The 24879-nt window shown below is 40.1% G+C and overlaps 2 protein-coding genes and 1 long non-coding RNA gene across 5 annotated transcripts in view; all 3 read right to left on the bottom strand.

Annotated features, from left to right (window-relative positions):
* Positions 1–11999, bottom strand: part of LOC108262254 (TBC1 domain family member 10A) — a 109935-nt gene extending 97936 nt beyond the window's left edge. The window contains exons 1-2 of the mRNA XM_053684366.1: positions 11870–11999; positions 10057–10213 (exon numbers count right to left, since the gene is read on the bottom strand). The gene's annotated coding sequence lies outside the window, so the exon portion shown is untranslated. The remainder of the gene's footprint in view (positions 1–10056; positions 10214–11869) is intronic.
* Positions 3975–6404, bottom strand: LOC128634127 (E3 ubiquitin-protein ligase UBR2). Its single transcript, XM_053684395.1, has 4 exons — positions 6249–6404; positions 5956–6128; positions 5339–5544; positions 3975–4093 (listed from the first exon to the last, which is right to left on the bottom strand). The coding sequence occupies exons 1-4, from the start codon at positions 6327–6329 to the stop codon at positions 4086–4088; spliced, it is 468 nt and encodes a 155-aa protein (XP_053540370.1). The 5' UTR covers positions 6330–6404; the 3' UTR covers positions 3975–4085.
* A 4198-nt stretch (positions 12000–16197) lies between the features above and the next one.
* On the bottom strand, positions 16198–22898 carry LOC128634143 (uncharacterized). Of its 3 annotated transcripts, none has more exons than XR_008397387.1 (11): positions 22817–22898; positions 22587–22721; positions 21643–21696; positions 21420–21533; positions 19680–19758; positions 19451–19551; positions 19217–19360; positions 18842–18947; positions 18442–18658; positions 18197–18283; positions 16199–18045 (listed from the first exon to the last, which is right to left on the bottom strand). It is a non-coding gene; the product is annotated as an uncharacterized LOC128634143 (long non-coding RNA). The 3 variants fall into 3 exon arrangements; XR_008397386.1 differs by having other exon boundaries at positions 19187–19360; XR_008397388.1 differs by lacking the exons at positions 21420–21533; positions 21643–21696; positions 22587–22721; positions 22817–22898 and adding an exon at positions 20215–20717 and having other exon boundaries at positions 16198–18045; positions 19187–19360.
* Between the last annotated feature and the right edge of the window lie 1981 nt (positions 22899–24879).

Genomic DNA, 24879 nt, shown 5'->3' on the forward strand with positions numbered 1-24879 from the left:
ACCCATTTTTCAAATGATCGAAAATATTGGAACATGTTTGGAATGTCCTAAAAATGACCGACATATCTCAAACCCAAATGTCTTCAGTGTATAGTAAAAACAAATCCTGGGCTTCAGAGGGAACTGTATTGACAGACCAGCACACGCCCTGACACCATGTTTCCATCGAACCCAGGACAAGAATATCAGCGTTCTCACAGACCTTATGGCCTCTCGTCAATTGAGCCACAATCTTGAATCTTTTTGTGGTCATGCTAGTATGTTTAGTCCAAATACAGGTGTGTGCTTCCAAAATAATACCCCACCCCCCCCACACACACAGTGAACAAACTAGCTTATTAGCAGCAGCTTCTGGAATTCAGCAAGGCAGGCTGAAACACACGAAGGTGAGAAGTGCACACACACACACACACACACACACACACACACACACACACACACACACACACACACACACACACTGTGTGTGGTCAGCAGGACCCAGCTGCTCTGTTGCATGCAGAGATTCATATCCAGAAAAGGCAGCATCGCTGTGTGAGAGACTCGGAGTTGGGGTGTATGCTGGAGACTGAGTCACAGTGTGTGTGAAAGTACTCAGTGCTGCTGGGAAACGAATGCAAAGCAGAAGTGACCGTCTACATGTGCAGCTCCTCAACATCCGTCTCTAGAGAGATGAGAAACTCTCATGAATCCATTTACGCACACACCTCACCTCTACTCTGAGGGATTTGAGGATGACACACGTACATCGGGCAGGTCCTGTGATCCATCAGCCATGGCTCAACACATGCCTTATGGAAGAAGTGACTACACAGACAGACAGACAGACAGACACACACACACACAGGGTAAGTCTTACAGGGTTTCAGAATGTAAAGTTTCGAGTCCAGAGCTCTGAGGTGTACACTGGCACACGCTCACGAGTACAGTCACAGCTGCAGGATATGGAGGAGGAAGAGGAACCAGAGACGAAAGAGGAAAAATGAGAGGAGTGGGAGGAGCCAGAGCCTAGTGAACACATGGTTGAGTGTGAGGAGGAAGAGGAAGGTGATGGTAAAAAGCTTCACTGACATTCAACTGGCCTCTAGTGAAGTTGTGCATCAGTGTGCAGCCACTGAAGTGCAGAGTCCAAATGATGTCACACATCAAGAGGAATCGTTTGATTCACTGGTGCATTCTGGGAAACAGTGTTTGTCTGAAGGGAGGAAACAGGAAGCACTGGACTTTTTTCTGAAGGCCACTGACATTAACACTGGAGACAGTGAGATACAACTGCTCATCAGCTTACTGTACAGACACCTGAGTCACTGACACACACACACACACCTGCTCATCATCCAACCATACAGACACAGTCACGGACACACACAGTGTGTGGGTGGGTCTTCCAGCTAAAGTGGTTTAGAATTAGGCCTAGATTTGAGGAATGCTGTATGGTGCGTGCTCTATGCCATATGAGGAGTTTTGTACATCAAAGCAAGCACTGATCATGTTTGGGGACACAAGCTCCGCCTGCTTGCCCTTTATGTATGTTATACAACATGGCTACATTTTTTTGACTTTTTCTTCAATTAAAGCACTGAGATTAACAGCCACATCTGTTTCAGATTCATATTTACACTTACTCTTGCACTATTAACACTAAATCCCATTACCTGTATTTATGAATATTAACATTTGCTATTTTCATTACTTATGCTACTCCAATTAATAATCTTGCTGTTCATATTGTTATTTAATAATATAACTGTCAATCCAGCATCTAAAATTTTCACACCCCAACCAGAAATCCCAAATAGCAAGTACGTTTGGGCCACATGTGGGTATTATCCGTCACATATGGCCTAGATATAGCACCGCTGAACAGATATGGGCCAAATTGTGACCATATTTGTCCTCGTCCTGCAGAGTATCCTCATTAGAGAACAGCAAGTCATGACAGGACACGCCGAACACATTCATGCCCTTCAGAGAGGAGATGTGGCACTGCAGCTCAGGGTCGGAGCGGCACGCAGACGAGTGGAGCGACTGCAGCTGCAGCCGAATGGAGGACGAGTACGTGTCCTCCAGTGTGAAAAGCTCCTTCAGCTCCTGCTTTGAGAAGTACCGACATGGGTTCTTATCACCCGTCCTCTGGTGGATCAAAGAGTTCTTAAACACCTATAGTAGGAAAACACACACGTGCACATACATGTGCAAATACACACACAAGCACACACATGACGAAATTATATCGTATAGATGTACCGGTTCAAGTAAGAATTTTAAATACGCGACCAGGAAGAAAAAAAAAAAATGTTTGTACACCCTGGTGTCACGAATCAAGGATGGGTTCGGAAGCAATCACAGATATATAACATTTATTATATGAACAAACAACAAAACATAGACACTACGACAACTAGGCAAAATACTGTGGCATGAAACAAAACGTAACATGGTAGTCTAATACAACAAAAGACAGTGAATCAGTGCAGACAATGGCTATATATACACGAGTGCTCATTAACCAAAACGTGAATCAGGTGCAGGTGGTCATGTGACATGTAGTGCAGTGCAGTGGCTGATGGGAAGTGGAGTCCAGAGCTTCCTGATACGTGACAGAACCCTCCCCCAAAATTATACGTCCTCCATCTGGTGGTCCTGGCCCCCTGGAGAAAATGTCCCCCGCAAAATCAGGAGGCCGGGCGGCTTCTACAATGGCACAGGGAGGCTGAGATATTTCCTCGGCAGAGCATGAAAGCGGTGCGACGTCCCCAGCTGAACTGGAAGGCTGAGAGAAGTCCCCCGTGCGGCCAGGGAGAGGAGCGTGGGTCTCCTCGAAGCAGAAGGGGGGAACTCTAGTTGCCATGGAGCAGGCGGGTTGAGCGACGACCTCAGCTGAACGGGGAGTCTGAGCGACGACCTCAGCTGAACGGGGAGGCTGAGGCTCTGAGGTCACTATGTGAACCTTGGGCATAGGCAGAGCTTGGCTGGCCGTGTCGGCGGACTGTGGCGTGAGCGGAGCTTGGAGCATGTAGTGCAGTGCAGTGGCTGATGGGAAGTGGAGTCCAGAGCTTCCTGATACGTGACACCTGGCACATGTGTTTGTTTGTTTGTTTTTTTTAAAAAGATTTTAAATAATAACAAGAACATTAATACTGAAATAACACACACACAAATATGCTGTGAAATCTTAAACTTTTTAAATGTTATATTTAAATTTTTTGCACATACTCAACATCTCCCAGATTCATCAAGAGCTTCACCCAGGTTACTTTTCTTAAAGTTCTCAAATGAACAGAGCTCCTTACTGCTTCCCCTGAGGTCCACAGGAAAACTGCTCTTTTTAGGGCTTCAACAATTAGTTTTATAAACAAATACTCTCGACTATTTTTAATCAACTACTCCTGGGTAGCTGGAGTACTACTCCACTAAGCTTTTGTGGAATGCCTTAAGCAGAATGAACTTAAGAATGCATTTAGGCGACTTATTAGAAGGAATGTAAAAAGTGAGTTCTTAAAAAAATAAATAAATAAATAAATGAAAATAGATAAATAAAACCTGAGATGTATCTTGATCTCTGGTTTCCCTTATCGATGGCTTGTAACTTGCTTATCCAAGTCGATGGATGTAACTACCACCCCAAAGTGACAGAGAAAGGATACATGGCGTAATGGACTATCAAATATCAACAGATATTAAATGAAAACCTGACTGCCTCTGACAGAAAGCTTCAAATTGGCCGTGGTTGGATCTTCCAGCAGGACAGTGATCCAAAACATACATCAAGATCAACACAAAAACGGTTTACTGTTACTGTATTTGTTACACAAATACAATCACACACACACGTTTGTAGTGCTTGTGTAGTTTCAGTTTGAATGTGTAAGCTCTGGGAGATTCACACACTAGAGGGTTTGAGTGGTTTCCCCCTGCAGTGTCTCCAGTTTTACAAATGCAGTAAAAATGGGAGACAGGAGTGGTGCAGAGACACACACACACACACACACACACACACACACACACACACACACACACACACACATACTGACTGGTATGTAAATACCTGTTATATTTCTCCTCCCTGTTTGCATCATTGATATTCAAAGACCTGCAAATAAACCAGACACAAACACACATAAGCTCAATGATACACACCTCTCAGCTCAGGGGTGCATTAACACAGCAGCCTGCACTCTGACCCCCACCTCATTATACTTTAATAATGTCCAGTGGATATATTCTGATGTATATATAACAAGTTCAATCACCTGATTTCTTTAGCTTTTGATACTCTCTGGCTGCTCCTAAGGCTATACAGACTTCATATGAATCCATAATGAACTTTTTCACACTAACTGTTGTTACCCAGATGAGGATGGGTTCCCTTCTGAGTCGGGTTCCTCTCAAGGTTTCTTCCTCTTAAAACATCTTAGGGAGTTTTTCCTTGCCACCGTCGCCACTCAGTGGCTCGCTCAGTTGGGATAAATTCACACCTTTAATATCCGTATACCATGTTGATATTTCTGTAAAGCTGCTTTGAGACAATGTCTATTGTAAAAAGCGCTGTACAAATAAAATTGAATTGAACTGCACTTACTCCTAAGGTCAGATCAGGTTAACGTTCTTTGCTTCCCCATGAGGCACAATAAGTTTACAGACTTTGAAAGTAACACTGGCTTGATCTAAGACAGTGAAAAATAGTCAAGTGCACATAGCAAGCTTTGTTTCATGCTTTGTGTCGATGATCAGCTCACTGTATTGGGACAAATATATATATATATATATATATATATATATATATATATATATATATATATATATATATATATATATATATATATATATATATATCTGCAGATCGCATATTTAAGCCAAACACATCCAATTTGGATCTACATCTTATCGATCACCACACATCCATGAAGACTTTCCTGTACATCACAGATTAGATTTTTGACTTTTCGGTCACAAAACATCCCGACTGATTGATTAATACTAGCTAATTTATTTTTAATTGTTCATATAAAGGTCATATTTTCTAGACAAACTATTTACTGTTAGCTGCTGATCTATTGCCTATATCCACAAACATTTGAAAGCAGCAAAACTTTTTATTTGGGATTAAGTAGAAGGCTGTCTAGAAGTAACATTTTGCCCAACTCCTCACCTCTGCCAGCAGTGAGAGTGCATGATGTGGCCACAGCTGCCGGTATGGGTACCAAAGGACAGGTCAGGGTGCATGAAGAGGGGATTATAGCTCTCTGGAACACACATGTATCCTCCAGAAATAAGCACACTGGCTACTCAAACCTATCCACTTACTTGACTTGCACACTGTAAACCATAACCTTACCTGGATTGTGAGGGGGTCTTTTGCGGTTCTTGGACATGACCGTAGAGCGTTGGACAAAGGCAGCGAGCACCATGGTGGTGCCATCAGGTAGGATCTCCTGCGCTTCGTGACACAGGACACACATCTCCATCTGCCTCCTCTCTCCTCCTCTGGCACACCAACGACGAGGTCCCACACACACCAGAGCACCGTCACATGAACTGGGGCTGTACCAAGCAGAGACGGATGGTTACAAGTACACTATAACCTTAATTTTATGTTAAGGTCCCTCTGAATTTGTTAAAATAATCAATGTTGAATAAATGGATTCATCTTTTTTTACTCACCAGGAAATTGCTAAAAATGGCCTAGGATCCTCTCTACTCATTTACCCCAACAGAAAATGCTCTAAATGAATATGCAAGATAAAGAGTTTAAGGATGGGAATTTACTTATGTTATGTGAAGACCACCATTATATGCAAGAACTTTTAGGACAAAGAACAGACAACTGCTCAGCAAAGTCAAGGAAGTGTTGATGCATGCATTTACTGACATAAATGTACTGACTGGATATTGAGAATACAATACAAGTTGACTTATTAAGAACACTGCGTCACTACGAGCATGCTTAGGTACCTATGCTCTGCTGATGTAGAGGCTGAGGCGTCCAGATCCTCTGAATCCTGCGTGAGCAGATCTATGTACTTATTGATAAAATGACTCTGGCTCTGTAATGTTTGAGTCATGGTCTTTTTCCAGCACAGTTCAGCTTTCCTTTTTCTCTCTGCTTTGTCTTTGTCCCACACAGTCTGCAACACACACACACACACACACACACACACACACACACACGTAGATTTAAGCTCTTCAACACTTTAAAGGGTAATGGTTAACATGTCAGTGGAATAGAAAGTTGCTGAAAGTCTGACCTCCTTGTGACAGTGCCCTGTTCCTTCACAAGGAGGTGCAGCAGCTGTGCACTCACGCTTCGTTTTAATGCTAACCACCATCTGTGTAGAAAAAGACACATAATTTAGGAAAATACTTCTACAAGAAAACGATACAGCAGTGCAGTTAGAACTACATGCACACACAAAGTCAGCAAAACTAAGCAGATGTTCAATAGAACACATTTGTGTACTAAAAACTATATACACACACACACACACCATACCATTAAATACTGAAGATGCATTACAATTTTACTAACATTTAATTTGCCTGTTTCTCTTCAAAGTACATACTACAATACATCATTAGCCTTGGCCTACACCATGGCCTTCATATGTACATGTTCTGCCTGGTGCAGGTGTCCTGACAGTTTTCACTATATGGAAAATAAAATGCACACATCACAGTGCATGGAAGTTCAGTTTGTGTAGTAAGCATTCCTTACATGTCATTTAAATATTCATGTTGACATACAGCTTTTAAGTAATACGCACAATAAGTCACATCAAGACACCCCTAGGGCCACCGACAGATGATCAGCAGCAAAACCGCTTTGTGACAGTGAAGCATTTGTGCTTCACCGTGGTGAGAGGTGCTGCTTTGCCTACTGGCCACGCCACCTTGAGCGGTGTTGCACTGCTTGGATTTCAAACAAGTCTTGATGCAGCACTGCTTTAAACTTCATGGTAAAAACGCTCATCTTTTGTATGTTGCATAGCAAGTGGAATTTTGTTGAATTTACTACACTATCATGTCATTTTAACAAAACATCCAAACATTTACCCTCTGCAGCATGGACTCAAACCAGTGTCCTCCACTGAGCTCCATAGCCCACTGCAGCACAGCTCCCAGCATGCCAAGCAGCACGTCACACTGCAGAATGTTTCCCAAGCTGGCAAACAGTGGGCAGAATGGAGGCAGGGCTACGACACACACAGACACTCACACTTCAGCAATCTGCATTCAACTGACCAATCATTTTCAGATATGACTACAATCACTGAAGAAATAGCTTACCTGGGTCCTCTCCATTCTGTCTCTTAAGCTTTCGCTGAGCTTCCTCTGCCTGTATCCAAAATAAACTACATAAAAATTAGAAAAACCATTAGTGCTCATGTGACTAAAGAGAATGACTAAATCTGCCAAAAGCAGCACACCACCTTAAGGACATCCCCAGCACTAACAGCCAAATCAAAATGCAAACGGATAAGTGCATATATTGAGCTTCCAAAGAGCATTTCCTGATTAGACCACTAGGCACTCAAACTGGTATTTTGTCATTTATGTGCTTTTCTTTATCAATCACACAATCTGACAGAGGCTCTGCACTTAAGAGAAGGAACTAAAGAATGAAGTAACACGTGAGTTGCAGACAGTTTTAGTTACTGCGTAGCAGGAGCTCAGGTACATGCTTTAAGTAGTGAATTATTATTTACAAAAACTGTTTTCAGCATTGTAATGCTGTTCTCTCCAGGGAAGGGGTCACAATGTTAACGGATGTCTGCCCCAGAGACAATAACAGCACCGAGACTCTTCCCATAATGTCTAACCTGAAATCTTCCTGTAATGCTGCAGACCGAGGGGTCCTGGTCCATGCCACCATGGAGGACATTTGAAGCTCATTGTAAAACACTGATTTTGAGTTTCTTTAAGCATTTGTGTGTTCATTTGGAAGTATGCTTGGCTCTTTATCTTGTTGAAAGCCAAGTCTGAACCTCCTGGCAAAGGCAAGCTAAAGGTTCTGGGCTAAAATGAAATTGCTCCACCTACCCCCTCTCTCTTACTTCATGTATACAGAGATCCCCAAACTATACACCGAAACCAGACCTCATTTCAGAACATCTCGAAGAAAAAACATTTTATGCCTACATATTTATTATATATCTATTTTGTAATTGCTTTTTTTATATTATCTGACTGTTGCCACTATTGTTTTTTATAATACTCAAGTGTTTAAACAAAGGAGTTAAAAGTATTATTTATTTATACACACCATGGTATCGAGTATTTTTGCTGGTATCAGTACCGACTACTAGATTTTTGGTATCGTGACATCCCTAGATTGGACATTCTAGGTTTGAGTTATAACAACTTCCTTTTTCATGGTGAAACTTCTAAATTTGTGAGAGCGCCACGCCCATGGCGAGCAGCAAAAATTCAAAAGCTTCGGAATTTAGCATCGTCAATGCCTGTAGATGAGACTGACCGAATGTGATGCCGATCTGATGAAAGCTCCAGGAGGAGTACCTTAAAGTACAAGGCCTGGAAATGGCAAAAAACGGAGGAAAAAATTAAGAGAAAAATCAAAATGCTGACTTCCTGCTGAGTTTAGTTTTGCCACACCTAAGTTAAATGACCAAATAAACATAATTTTGCCATACTTTAACAAGTGTGTGAAATAATAGTTTGAGCATTCCAATGACGTCAAATGTGCATTTAAAACATAGGGGGCGCTATGGAGCCTATGAGGCACAACTATGATAAAATGCAACATCACATCAATTAATGTCGTAAGACAAATGCATCTGCAAAGTTTCATGGATTTTCAGCCATGTTAAGTCTCTCAAAACACCATGGGAAGCTTTTAAAATCCAACATTTCATCCAACATGACCAACTTCCTGTTGGGTGGAGTCAGATACAACCATGTGAACCTTGATGAACTTTGAGAGCAATGACTATGGTACATCACGTGCACATCGGAGCAACTTCACCCTGACCATCGCCTGCATTCGGGGGTGCTATGGAGCTCCTCGACCATGCCCTACGTAACTTAAATTTTCACCAGTGCTGGCGCGTTTGCCAAGTTTCGTGAGTTTTCAGGTACGTTTAGGCACTTAAAAACCACACGAATGCATGAAAAAATTAATAATAATTTAAAAAAGGAGCAGATCCAATAGGGCTTCGCAGCAGAGGTGCTTGGGCCCTAAAAAGCAGTATAAAGCACCAACAGAAGACACAGAAGCACAAAGGCAAGTAATGATAATTACAGAAACGGTTACATTACAGAGATCCCCACAATGTGATCCATGACCACAGTAACATGACAAGAAGCTTCACCTCAGACCAGTCACCAATTGTTGTAGGAAGGTGAAAGTGGCTGCCTTAAAATATTTTTACCTCAAAGTGATTTGTAAACACACACACACACACACACACACACACACACACACACATAGTGGAAATGGTGCAGCAGAAGTCATGCACCTATTTTTTTTTTGGGGGGGGGGCCCTGATACTTTGTACCAGATGCATCATCTTTTATAATTGTGATTAATGGTCCATTAGAGAAGAAAAAATTCAGTTCCATTCTTTGATTACTTATTTGGCATCCAGTGAATATTCACACTTTAAGGCCATGTGGAACAATTTCCAAAATGCATTTAAATGGGGTAAATTGTGTACATTGACCCGAGAGTACTAGACATGTTTGCTAAAAGCAACACAAAGGCTTTATTCACACTGCAGGAATTTTATATTGTGTGTTTAGATTTTTTCTTTTAGACAGACTGTTCAACTGCAAATTTGTTCTGGTGAATGACAGGCACTCAAAATCTTTCTGCAGAACTCTGTTGAAGATTCTGTACATCAGAGATTCATCTGAACTTCAACAAAACATTTCACATTTATAGAGTTTTGTCTACGGTCATCAAGTAATCACATTTATAAGTTTATTTATTAATCACGACAGTTCTACTGTGCACGTCTATTACACAACTATCAGTGCTGTTCTGCTGGATGTCGGCTCATTTCTGGAGCAGAACAAACTAAAGTTCATCAGACTTACCTCTTGATCAATGCGGGTCATCACATGTTGGATTTCGGGTATTTCACTGCCTCTCGGTGTTGTACAACTGCAGGAGCCGTGGGAGGTGCTGATCAAGCCCTTCCAACAATGCCTTCTTTAAGTCAGGTGACACAAGCCTGCACAACTCGAACACAACCTGTTGAAGAGAACCAAATTTAAAATAGTTAAGAGACAAATCTCCACCATTCTGAAGGCATGAAGTACGTATTCATGTGTAAGCAAACATTTGTTTTATCTATGGAAAATAAATGAACATTAGAACAGATTTACTTGTCTCTGACTGAACAAAGCAGGCCATATTAAACTGGGTTAAATATACAAATCCACACAGTTCACCAGTCCAATAGAATCTGTACAACACGTTAGCAATACTTCTGCTCTGTTTAGACCCAGAAAATATAAAATACTTACTTTAGTATGAAATTTCTGTCGAGTGTCTACCATGGGGTCGGGATTTACGGTCTGTGAACACGTGCTGATTACACGTGCAGGAAAAGCAACCCACACGTGCAACCCTGACCGAGTGAGAACGACTCAAACGATTCAAGAAGAGGATTCTGAATCGGTTCATTTAAAGAATCATTACCAAAGCGCTTATCCGATTTCAATGGTTTGATAACAACAGCCCGTCTTACAGAGTGCTGCAGGAATGAGTCGTGAAACCCAGAAACGAGTCAGCGTACTAGCACTTCCGTCAATGGGGTTTTGGGTTAAATGCCGGAAATAAGGTCTGTGGTGAACACAAGCTCAAGATGTTTTTACGTTTATCTCGACACACAGCCTAGTGAGAGACTTTTATTATTTTAAGGGACATTTCCTGAAGAAAATGTGAGTGGTGCTTGCTGTGGCAAAATTCGGATCGGGTGCCAATACTTTTGAGAGCTGCCCGTGAAGGGCGCCAATACTTTTGAGAGCCGACACTAAGGGCACCAATAGTTTTGAGAGCCGGACGCGTAGGGCGCCAATACATTTGAGAGCCGGCCGCGTAGGGCGGCGATAGATTTGAGAGCCGGCCGCATAGGGCGCCAATAGATTTGAGAGGCGGACGCGCAGGGCGCCAATACTTTTGAGAGGCGGAGATCTAAAAATAGTAGTGCTACACAAGCTTGGTTGCAGTCGTGTTGATTAAGGAAAGCTACAAGGTTACAGATGTGAGGTTCTGATCTTTACGGTACAGTGAGGATGAGCAGAACATCTACACAGCATGGAACTGTGAATAGACTCAGTGTCTGTGGACTCGTGTACACACAGTTTGGTGAGATTATGCTACAGGAACAGTCAAAATACACCATGGCCTTGAATGTTTTGGCCCCGTCGTAAACACTGAACAATCACAACTACTCTGTTGTGAGCGAGAAATGACGTCACAGAGTGCTGCGTGTTGACGTCCATTTTATATAGTTACTGTTTCTGATAGAAAATCGATCTCCCTCGCGCTCTCAATACTGCACTGTAACAGTGTGGGACAGAGACCCAAACAGCAAGGTGAAAATGATCTCTCTGCAAAACATGCCTAAAAGTCGTTTAAACAGATTACACAGGGTCTCTTTCTCCTGCAAGGGGTATGTCAACTTCAGACCAGAACTATATACCCACCCAGCTACCAACATGCACACACACACACACGCGCGCGCGCGCACACACACACACGCGCGCGCGTGCACACACACTAATTCAGCCACTTAAAAACATCAAGGACTTCTATAAACAATTAAAAATAGACTATAATATGAACATTTTAACAAATTAATAAATAGCGCAAAAAACACAGCAGTTAAAACAGTGTAAATACCCTCCTTTATCAAAAGTCTGCTCTTGCGCCCACACTCTCGCTCTGATGCCAGCTGGAGCCGCCTCTTCATGGTCCCCTCGACCTCCATCTCTGCAGCTTTAGCCGTGAAGAGGCTTCTATGAACTGCAGCTTTGGAATAAAGCAACACATATCGTAAAGGTCATTATGAATCTTAAGCATTAATTACACTTATACCATGGTCAGTGTGAATACTGGATTCTGATTGGCTGGAAGGTGTGCATTATAACTGTTTATTATTATTAAAGTCCATGGGTGTTTATTTTTTGTTCTTCTGTTTTTCTTTTGTCTTTGTAATTCACTCACAATCTGTTTAAAGACCCTCTCAGCGGGGATATGACACTGATTATTAATCAATTTACACCTTGTTTTCCAGATTTTATAGTTAGCGGTGCATATAACAAACCAGTAAGAGTATTTTCCTTTTTTTTGGATAAAAAAAAAAAAACCACTGTCCTTATAAAACCTTTCTAAAAAGCAACTAACTGCGCATGCTCCACAAATCTAAGATATCATATAGACATGAATAATTAATAGTGCAAAGAAGACTGGTCTGTTTTTAATGAGAAAAGGTAAAATCCCACCTAAGATGAGTTCGCTGTGAAGAAAGGTATAAAAGGGGCTTGTGTGTGTTTGTATATTTTAGAGTTTCTGCAGTGAATCACTTTATTGTTTCAATAAAGTTTGATAATTTTTTGGCATCTACAAACCCTCTGTCTCTGAAGTTTTATTTTAACTTAGGCTGGAAAGATTGTTTCCATGACATTTTGAGGGCTGAAAAGTACTTCTTCTAGCCAGAGACCCCTGTAATTGTAAGGATATATTCCACAACCCCCCTACAGGCCATAAGACAATAGTCATTCTAGTTAAAGGAGATGAAACAGACCAGCCTTATAGCATACACACATCACCTATTGATGATGTGAAAAGATCTCGGGAGAGGTTTCAGACAGCACTAGACTGCTCAGTGAGGCGATATAACAGCTGCACTGCTGCCACCTAGTGGATACTAATGTCCACCACCTCATTTAAAATGTCAATAAACTATCATTTGTATGTTTATAATTACATAAACGGTTCACATACTACTGAACACAAGTATTAGTACTTAGTGTGTATGTAGTCTACTATAATTGTACCATACATTTCTGTCTAAAAAAAACATTCAGAGTACACTCCACTCTGCCCACTTTTTAGTGGATTTTAGGATTATGTTCTTAAAACAGCTTTGCCTTTCATTAATAAAAATAATAAATAAATAAGCTTGTTTTTAAGCATGACACTTCCAAATTCACTCTGATTAAATAATTACTTTAAATAGAAAACGTATTTTCCCTGTACTTTAGAGACATTGTACTGTTTGTGAAGAACAAACACGATCTCATGATGGAAATCATCAACTTTTGAGATTATACTGGGGGAAATCCTATATAAGGATTTTTTTTATAAAAAAAAAAAAAAAAAACGTTTTGTGTGTGTAATTTAATTATTTACAGCCAAAGCCTCCTAGAAAATACATCCTAAAGAGGTGTGTGTTGCCAACAGAGAAGAAGCGCTATGATCGTCCAAACAAAAGTGAACTGAAAAAAACCGATCGTGTTGGAAGCTTTTTGGACAAACGCCACCAATATGCTCATGTCTGTAAGTGTTTTGACCATATATTGGTCATATCTTTAAAAAGTCCTTTTCCTCTCACTCAGGTATTTCTTCTACCAGAAGGAGTGGGGGAGGTTTCATTTCCCTGGAGAGAAACGTAAAAAGCTACACTCGTCCCCCCAGGTACCGTTACTCTTTTTGTTTCTTACAGTGTCATGTGACTAATACACTTGTTTTTTCAATCTTCACGAAAAATTTGCATACTAGCCTCCGCCTGTAAGTTACATCCAGATGATTCATATTTGTATGAAGGATTTTTTTTTTAATCGCATGCATTTTTATAAAAATGACGTTTTGTGTGTGTAATTTAATTATTTACAGCCAAAGCCTCTGAGAAAATACATCCCAAACACATCCGACATGACTTGACAAACGGCATCATTCCTGCAAAAATAACCTACAGGAAACATGACATAAGCAAATGACTTTAACGTCCATGTCACGTGAACTTTTAAGATTTTTATCTAATAATGCAGGTAGGCTGCACGATTATGGCCAAAATGATAATCACGATTATTTTGATCAATATTGAGATCTCGATGATTGATCACGATTATTGATTGATTTTAGGGACAACATATTTTTATTGTACTTTCACATTTAAATGAACAGACTGCTGCTTTCACCTCCATGTTGTGCTACATCCCTGATCATTTACAAATCTTTAACAGTGTTTACAGGAGGAGAGACGCAAGACAATTTCTTTCTAATTACAAAAATTTAGGAGCACAGTTGAAGTTTAGGGGTTTTTTTTGTTTTTTTAAACATTTTTTCTTTTCTTTTTTAGAGATAGTAACATTAATGTGCCACAATACAAGTAAATATAAGTAGGCATGAGAAAACTTGAGCTGGTCAATTATGACAGAATTTAGGAACATAGTGCGAGTCATGACACATTAATTTACCTTCTGATAAACTAAATCTAATATTTTCAGTTCATTTTACAGACTGTATGCACAAAACAACCGTTAACCTGTTTACCTTGTAAACAAATACAATACACCTCAATGTTCAGTGTTTGAAGTCTGCTCCTCTTAAATATATTTAAAGCTGCACTATTAGACATTTCCACAGTCATGGTTCTGGGCTGGAGTCAGTTCTCGAACCGCTCTGTGTGTATTGTGTAGATATCTGAATAATCTCATATAGGATGTGATTGGGTGAGTTCATTTACCCGTCAGATGCAGAGCGCTTTAGTTTAATGGTGTTCATTAGGGACGCTCCGATCAGGATATTTACAGCTGAAACCGGTCCAGATACCAATCTTTTCTTGTTTAAGCTTTAAATCAGGAGGTCATAAACAGTTAAATGTTATCTCTCTGCTCATGGTCACTGTTAACTGAATTAAAATAATAGCAATGAGAAATACTGTTGGTTAATTGATAAACATACAGCATAAAATATTTATTTTTAAATATCTTAAACAATAAAGAGTCCTAATTAAAAGAAGACTAACACAAAATTGATCCATATTAGGAAAAAGGCTAATAGCTTTCTAAGGAAATAGCAAAACCAAGATTAATGTCAAACAGGATAGCTCAACACACACACTTTTATTTCGCATTATTTAAAAGTAATTTAAGTGTTATTTACCATAATTATGAACACAAGTTGTTAAGTTGACAATCATTTTAAAATTCTGTTGCTCCATTTAGATTTTCTGCAGTAGAATACAGCCTTTTAAACCAGGAAAAAATACTCATTTTAAGTCGTATAACATTTCTAATAACTAAAAACCGGTGTAATTACCAGTCTTTCCTCCCCACAAGGGAGTTTTAGGAAACTATCAGCTTTTAAACGTCTGTAGGTTACTGTATTTGTCTGTGTTTGAGCGCCGTCTGGAGGACAGATGCCATTTTGAATTGAAACTCATGCCATCTTCTAATTGTCAAAGAGGAAAATGTAGCGCCGATGTTCATCTCACTACGCAAACTGAACTGGTATTCTTCCACTGAAAATAGTACCGTGTCTTATGTTGAAAAGTTTTATTGTACTTTTATTTGACTTTTGTTTTTTAAATATCAGTCCATATAATATGAAATAATATAATTTACATTTTAAAATAAACGTGTGCGCGGGTTGATACAGCACGAGGGAGGCTTTTTCAAACTGCGCTTTCCTCAGGAGTATACAGTCACAGTAAGGATGTTTAAGCAAAATTTGATATTTATTTTTATAGTTCTGTTTAGAATTGTGTTCTTGTTTTTAAACTAATGCTAGTTAAATAGTTTGTAATAAGTAACGAGCAAATGCCAGCCGGTTTTAGTCAGATAATTAGCCTTATCTAAATTATAATAATCGAATTGTTCAACAAGTTTTGTACATGAAAAACGTATTAAAAGTGCTTTGAGTATGGAAATTCTATGAATTACATTAAAAAAAACCCTTTTGGTCGTAAACGCCTCGTTTTTTTTGCCCCCCACCATGCTTAGCATGACGGTTGAACATAACGTTTTTTTTTTTGTCTTAACACACACAAAATTTGTATTCAATGTTCTTAATGTATTCCCAAGACGAGCTTAACTCTTCTTTATGCAAAAAATACAACTATTTAATCGACACTTCTTCATTTAAAAACAATGTTTTTGTTAACAAGAAAAAGCGCTAACCGTCACTGCACGAGGCAGTCAGCGCTGTGTGGTGCGTGATCATGTTTGACCTTCACAAATTGGGACAAGTTTGCATTCACTGTTGTTATTTTAGTGTATATATATTCATAGATAAACTTTTCTGTTCACTTATAGTTTTGTGGAAAAAAAATTAACTGGACCATGTCCGGACGTCGATCCAGATCCCGTGCGCAAGGACCGCCTCCGCAAGAACCACCTGCGCAGGACCCGATCAAGCAACTCCTCAATAACGCCACTGTTTTGTTCGGGTAACGTCTGAACTTATTCACTCTTATTCTCTGTCTCTCTGTGCGCGTTCATTACGCACCTGTTTGACTGACTGTGTTTAACGTGCAGCGCAGCACAAACAGTAAGACAACTAACTCAAGCACGCTTAGCTGCGCTGAATGCTCCAGCAGATCCAGCAGCTGGCCAAGATTAGAGCGGAGGGAGCCAAAGTGAGTCTTGAGCAGAATGTACTACACTGAAATACTTCAAGCTGCTTTCACACCTTACCAGCCCCTGCCCCGGTCAGAGTAACTCTTCTGCACTGTAGCTTTGTAGATAGAAGTTGGTTTAGTTCGAGATGGCGTCGTAACCCTCAGGTTCGAGTTTAAAGCAGAAGAAGCGTTACAGGAACTTGTCGTTAATCTCTCACTAGCTGCGTTTACATGGACAACAATAATCCACTCTTGATCCGATTAAGACCATACTCTAATTAAGAAACTACCATGTAAACAGCAATTTTTTACCTTAATCTAATTAAGGTCATAATCGAAGTAAGCAATAATCTAATTAAGACAGGTGGAGTACTCCTGTTTTAGTCGCATTATGGATGTGTATTACACACATGTAAACACCTTAATCACACTATGAACGTCGTGTGAGTTTTCTTCGCATTTTGCGACAGGACACGATCTCACACGGCAGTTTTGCGGCGAACAAGAGAGCTCGGCTGTATCCCAAATCGCAGACTTTCCTACTATAGGCCTGTAATGGGGAAAAATACATGTATCTCGGCTACTATATAGACGGTAACTACGCGATTAGGGACACAGCCCACGGCTTCAAGCAGTTGTGTATTAGCAGGTACAACATGACAAATAATTAACTGCACTTGAATCGTTCATAAAAAAATTAAAAATTACATAAAAACACCCAAAACTGTATACGGTTCCATAACGAAGACGAACTGTATGTCGATATGTGAAATTCTGGAGGGACGTCGTGGCGCAGTGACGTAATGACGCAGGCTGTTAATCTAATTATGTTCTAAAACATGTAAAACGGGAACATGACAGGAGTATTCTAAAAGCGACGCATGTAAACACCTTAATCACATTATGATCTTACTCAGAGTAAGGTCAATAATTAGATTACTGCTGTCCATGTAAACGTAGTCACTGTGACCCGAAAGCTGCTTGTTGGATGTTTAATGTAAGATTAGAAAGGTCAGCTGGTTTATCTCCTCTCAGGTGTGTGTAAAACAGAACCTGGCTGTGTCCTTGCAGCGTGTGATTTCTATTTCGTCTGTGTCTTTTCAGAACGAGGTGGAAGACGTCACCAAAAGCTTTGTGATGAGCTGAATTTTTTTTTTGTTAAATAGAAAGTTTCCTTAAACAACCAACACCTGCCTGACTGTACGAGTATTTACATGAACCAGCCGCAGAAAATTATGCAAATTAATAAACAGCGTGTGATTTCTATTTCGTCTGTGTGTTTTCAGATGAAGGACGTGGAAGACGTCACCAAGTTGTGTGAAGAGCTTGTGATGTTTGTTTGTGTTTCTTGATATTGTTGTACTGAATGAATTAAAAGACTTTTACTCTATAACACTGACTTCGTGACTGACTGTGCTGATGATGCCAAACACGCCACGCTGAACTCCTGAGCCTGAACGAACACACACACACACACACACACACACACACACACTCCCCTCAGTATATACACTTCTGGTACACACTATTTTGGATTAACTACGTGTTGTTGGAGATTAAGTGTTTAATGTTTACAGCCTAAATTGTTGCCATGGAGACAATACCTGAAAGGGCAGAGCTTGCCGGTCAGCAGGAAGTTCCAGAGAGTTACATGGCATTTTGGAAGTGTTTCCAAAGTCCACAAAGAACACCTGTACACACACACACACACACACACACACACACACACACACACACACACACACACACACACAGACGTACATTCAATGTGCAGTTTTCCTGTAACCACTCCATGCTCCAGCACGGAGGCGCTTTAGTAGGTGTACGTGTGTGTGTGTACAGATGTTACCTCCACATTACTCCCCATGACATGCAGTATTTTGGCTCTGTAGTAGTTCCCAGGTTTGGTGTGAGTTTCAGAGAAAGGGGCAAGACAGAAGATTTGGATAAAGTGAGACAGGAAGTGGGCAGAGCACCCGTGTATTAACGGCCACTGTCAGCCACCCCTGTTTCTCCAGACTTGCCTCGTGAGCCTGGAAACCCCAGAAATGCCCCACTTCGATGACCTACACACACACACACACACACACACACACACACACATCCAGTTAGTGCACACACACACAGAGACAGACACACACACATTAAAATCCTGTTAGTGCGCACACACACACACACACACACACAGGAGCCACTGCTTTTTTTTTTTTTAATTTGTGCACTGAAAGTGAAAGAGGCGGAACAGACACCTCGGTGATATTGACGATAAAGACAGGGTTAGACGGAAGATTCTCAATGGAGCTGCTCAGAACCCCGACAGGGCTCACTGACTGATTCTGAAAATCCACATTCACCCTGAGAGAGAGACACACACACACAGTGTGTGAGAGAGACACAGAGAGAGAGACCTGTAACAGAACAGCACTAATGTACAGAACATCATCTAAACATCGCACTGTCTAGGGGATGTGGTCACATGACTACTCTCACTTAAAATGTAACTATGACTCATCTGATGATGCTCGTTGCAGTGTGTGTGTGTGTGTGTGTGTGTGTGTGTGTGTGTGTGTGTGTGTGTGTGTGTGTGTGTGTACCGTGTATATCTGAGGTGTGAGATACACTACCCCCCTGCCCAAGTCTCCACCTCTCCAGCGGGTTAAATGTTGAGATGGAGAGGAAGTCTCTGCTGCGCGAGGAGGAGAGACAGAGAGACCTCTGGGAGAACGCCAGAACCTCTCATTGACGAGCGGTAGAACTCTACATAGGCCCTGATACACACAGACCCACAATACATATTTATAGAAAATCACAATTAAACACACACACACACACACACACACACACACACACACACACACCTGGAGCTGTCAAAGGAGATGGATTTGACTTAATCACAGTGTCTGAAGAGAGACTGGAGCTGTTTATAGTAGAGGAATGCAAATGGAGGGAGATTACACACCTGAGAGAGAGAGAGAGAGAGAGAGAGAGAGAGAGGGAGGGAGAGAGAGAAATATTATTAATAATAATAATAATAATAATAATAATAATAATAATAATCCCCTAGTTAAATGGAAGCTGACTGAATACCACTATGGTGGTCCTGGGGTCGTTTCCATAGAGTTCCCTGGAGGAAGCAGTTCGGATAAAATGCGCCTGCAATCGCCACCTGAACAACGGAAACATCACTGATACTTAATAATAATTATTATTTATTTTCTGCAGGAGTAAGTTACACTTCTTGGACTTTGTCGTCATGGTGACAATTTTAAACTCTGCATTTGCAATTTTACTTTGGATGCTTGTGCTTCTAAGGCTGCGAATTATGACTAATATTTATATTTACTGTACATCAGGGGTGCCCACACTTTTTTGACTTGCAAGCTACTTTTAACATGATCAGTCAAAGAGATCTACCTACACTAAAAATGCTAAACATATTTATTTATATATACACTGCGTATACTTATATATATATATATATATATATATATATATATATATATATATATATATATATATATATATACACACACACACACACACACAATATATGTTCATGTACCTTGCATAACTGCATGAACCCTTATGGGACGCTACAATTCAGTACATTTTTGGTCATTACCTTACTCTGACGACGTGCACTGAATAGAATCAGCCAGGGTTGCATAGTCCGGACAGTAGCTGCTGGTAGCCAGCCTCAAGCAGGCCTCCAAATGATGATCAGTCATTGTGGAACGGTATTTGGACTTAATGATCTTCATGAGGGAAAAGGCTGACTCACATAAATAAGTAGAGCCAAATAATGCAGTCAAGGAGGTGGCACATTTCCTCATGTTTGGGTACTTTTCCCCTGTGAGTAAGTTCCAGAACTGTCCATGAGTTCAACTGCGCACAAGCCTTCCGCTGCGTCTCCAACTCTGATGCGAGGTTTTGGAAGTTCCCAAAAACATGGCGCTGCAGCTTTGAGAACAGAGGTTGCATTTTCCGTTTAAAGGCATTAACTGCCTTTAATTTTTGTCTTTTCCTTGCAGCTCCAAATTAAGTTGGTCAGATCGGTTAAAAATGCTCGGTTAAAAAAAGTCCAGCAACCACTGATCATCATTGACCTGGGTGTATTCTGCATGTTTGACAGCAAAAAGAAACTCGCTTATCTCCGGACAGACCTCTCGAAATCTCTGCAGGAATTTACCCCTACTAAGCCGTCTCACGTCAGTGTGTAGCAGGAGCCGATTGGTCGCAGTCTGCCTTCTCCAGATGCGCACGGAACAGCCGTCTTTGAAGTGATCTAGCACGTATAGAACAGGCGATCTTTGTTGCCACATCCATGATCTCTTTCATGTTTAGCATTCTTGCACATAAGGCTTGTTGGTGTATTATGCAGTGGTAGTTAAGGAAGTCAGGGAAAGCATCGTCTTCCCTGCACTTGGCAATGAATCCATTTGCACTGCTCAACCATTGACTGATATCAATTTGCACACTGGGAGCTGGGTTTTGTCAATGAAGTCTTTAAAAGACTGAAAAATGTTCTCTCCCCGCGATTTCGCTCGCTAGCCTTTAGCACTGGTGCGCTTGATCGCACACGTGTGGTGAGAGAAAAGACGAGATCTCAGACTGGCTGCCCTGTACGTCAACTAACATCTTTTTTTTTTAAAGCCGATCTAATCGCACTTCCTTTGCGATCGACCAGTCGATCGCAATCAACATATTGGGCACCCCTGCTGTATATATTTTGACCTGAAGAAAAAAGCCTCTTTATACACATATGCTGTTAAACTACACCTGTTCTACTCGTGTATGTGTGTGTGTGTGTGTGTGTGTGTGTGTTACCTGCACTATGAATTTCTGTGTGTGCATGCTGGTGTAGTCAGAGGGAAAAGTTTCGCTGATGTGCATGTTGAATTGTGACACTCAATTCTTCAGATCCTCAAACAACTCGGCCACCTGTAACACACACACACCAGAAATGATAGTTAGGGATCTGTGTCGAGAAGTGTGTGTATAGATGTGTGCGAGTGAGTGAGTGAGTGAGTGAGAGAGTGAGAGTCATAACCTCTTGTATCCGTTTGATCTGAATGCAGTTCTCTTTGCCCCACTCCAGCTCATCCTAAAACACACACACACACACACACACACATCAGTATCACTTTATTTATTTCTATAATCCAACACGTTATAATTCAACATAACTGTCACGATCTCCTGCCTCCCATACGCTGTATACCGGTTTAATCTATTTCCTTATTTGGGCAGTGCTTTCTGTTCTTATTTCGATGTCCTCTCTCTGACTGGTTCCTATTTCTTAAACTGTGCACTCTATCTGTACACTACACACTTGACCATCTAACACCTGGATATTTGAAGAGCATACAAACACACACACACACACAACCTGCGTGAAGTTGGACCCCCCACCAACACAAAACATCAGCAGAATAGTTTGTGCTGGTTTGTGCCGTAAAAATTTTCGTTTGTGCTGCTTCAGTTCTGGAGATATTAAAAGAATATTTATAGGTCATTCTGGGGTCACTCAAACCCCCCACATGCTCCAAATTCACCCCAAATGGTCTCAATAATAATAATAATAATAATAATAATAATAATAATAATAATAATTCAAAAGAAGAGAACTATAGCGCCTTAACCCACACTGCGCATGCGCGAAGCCAGATGACTCAACCATTAAAATAGTAAAAGAGCTCTAATTAGCCAGTGAAGCTAAATGTCGTTCTGCCACGTCCACTTATAAAAGTAAATCATGCAATATTCTCAGACGGGGCAGTTATTGACAGAGTGAATTCATCGTTTTAAATAGAATCAAAAATAACATCGACCTATTTGCTAATCTCATTTCGATTAGCTTGCTCATTAATTACACTGCGCATGCGTGGACTGGACTGCCTCCTCAAAAGCTAGCACCGCTAGTATATTTGTATAATATTAACATTAATACTGAACCAGAGTGAATAAAAAAAGTTTTAAAATGTTATTTCTCACTTCTCCTCCTCTTGTTCTTCTTCTCCGTGAGGGTGTGAGTTATCTTTGGTCGGTTCCTCGGTGATTCGGTCATTAGTGAATCGAGCTCTGAGAGTGAATCAGTGCGCCGTCACCGCCTGCTTCATACTGATACACCTGAATCACAGGTGTTAACACTGTTAACTACACACATACACACAATACAGCACAGAACAGAACGGGTTCGGTTACACAGAAACGAATAAACTCACTTTAGTTTGGGTCCAAACGGGCCAGAACTAACACTAACAACGCTTTCTGCTCCTCACTTCGACTTCTCGCGCTCGCGGTGACGTCACCAACGTAACGGACGTTGACGTTGACGTTGATATTATTTCATAAAAAGCTTCATTATTCTCTTCTTCTTAAACACGATAGAGGATAAGATATACAAATACATAAAAAAAAACAGCTGTATCATTATTTTAAATCAAATCCACTTTAAAAGTGCTCCTTTCTAATTACATTTTAATTAAAAATATACTTCGTCTTACTCTTGTTCAATTTATTTGTTTAAATTAATATTTAATTCATCGATGATTGTAGACGTGTTGAGGTTTCACGTTCTTTGTGCTTTATTATCATAAATATACACTTTGTTTAAACTTTTGAGTTTGGACACAAAATGTAAACATTCCTCATGAATCCAGAACATTCATTTGTTTATTATTTAGAAAGTAATAATTAAACAGCTGAATAAAATGATCAGATTAATCACTTGCAACATTTAGGATATGAATTTCTTGTATTAAGTGAGGTTTTTAATTATACACAGATATAAATATATTTTATTTATTTGTAGTTTTCATATTTGACTCAGAACATTACACTACATTTATTTAATCAACTATTTATCAAGTTTTTAAAAAAAAATATTTAACTGAATGATTCTGTCCAAGATCAATAAAAATCTTCAAATAATCTATCAACACCATCAATACATCTCATCAGTAAATAAAAATCTACATTTATCCAGCTGATCTATTGGCTGGTTTGTTGAAAGTTTTACAGCTTCGGCAGGTAAAGAAGCCGTGGCTTTAATCTGATCTTCTGATTTCTAATGATAATTAAATGACAAAATACAGAATTAAAGAATATCTTTATTTAAATTCACAATCATTTAAAAATATGGACTACAAGTCATTTCTACAAGTGTTCATACAGACAGAAAGACCAGAGATGAAACAGATTTAACAGATACAGGACAATTAGGACAAGGAAAGTGGGAGAACTAGAATGATCATTTATTTATTATTTTTTTTTTAAATTACAACTGTGTTCAAGATCACAGCAAAAGGACAGTAGAGGAAACAAAGGAAAAAAACAATTTCACATTTCCTGTTTAAATTCAACAGTAAAATCACATGAACTGAAGACATCGTGACTTTTTGAAACCGGTCGTTACATTTTTGAGTCAAACGGAGCAGGTAGTGATGAAGAAGCTGCCTCGAAAGATCATTTCTGTTCCTCGAAGAGTAAAAAAAAAACATGAAATCCTAAATGTATGAAAAATAAACATTATGTACATTTTATGTCTAATTACAGTGAACCTGACGGAGAGTGAAGCTCACAGAGGCGAAGTGTTCACGCTACAGCAAATTTCACCGGTTGACAGTAAACTCGCTCACTTAGGAGGTGTGTTTCTCTGTCCCGGGATATTCCTAGCACTGTGTGTGAAAGCTCCTGACGTGCGTGTATGTCGATGTGTACATAGTACCAATGGTCAGGAAGTACTCTTGTGTCCGAGTTTCTCGTTCTCCTGAAACACACACACACACACACACACACACACACACACACACACACACACACACACACACAGTGGAATTGTAGGGGACTCATTTACAAACAAACATGACTACAAAAGACCGTACAAAACAATTTCGTGCAACTGCAATTTCACCAATGCAAGTAGATTTCTGCAAAGAAAAGCACCAAAAAAAACTCAAATTCTGTAAGAAGCCGCAGCCAAAATAAATAAATAAATAAATAATAAAATAAAATAAAATAAAATAAAAATAAATTAATAAAGAACTCTGCAAAATCGTGTACGGACTGATAATTGCTATTTAAAAGGGAACATCATTAAATGACAACACTGCAAGAGACGGTCAAGAATTAAATCATACACATACACACACTCTCACACATACACACACACACAGTCACACACACAGACACACACACACAGACAGACACAAACTCACACACACACACAGACACACACTCTCACATACACACACACTCACACACAGACACACACTCACACTCAGAG

Source organism: Ictalurus punctatus, chromosome 12, assembly GCF_001660625.3.
Source record: "Ictalurus punctatus breed USDA103 chromosome 12, Coco_2.0, whole genome shotgun sequence".
Lineage (NCBI taxonomy): Eukaryota > Metazoa > Chordata > Actinopteri > Siluriformes > Ictaluridae > Ictalurus > Ictalurus punctatus.

Excerpts from the sequence above, each read along its gene's own strand:
- LOC128634127 (XM_053684395.1), bottom strand. The coding sequence starts at position 6,329 with ATGGTGGTTAGCATTAAAACGAAGCGTGAGTGCACAGCTGCTGCACCT. Across the intron at positions 6,129-6,248 it reads CAGGGCACTGTCACAAGGAG|ACTGTGTGGGACAAAGACAA; the intron begins GTCAGACTTTCA and ends TGTGTGTTGCAG. Across the intron at positions 5,545-5,955 it reads TCTACATCAGCAGAGCATAG|CCCCAGTTCATGTGACGGTG; the intron begins GTACCTAAGCAT and ends TGCTTGGTACAG.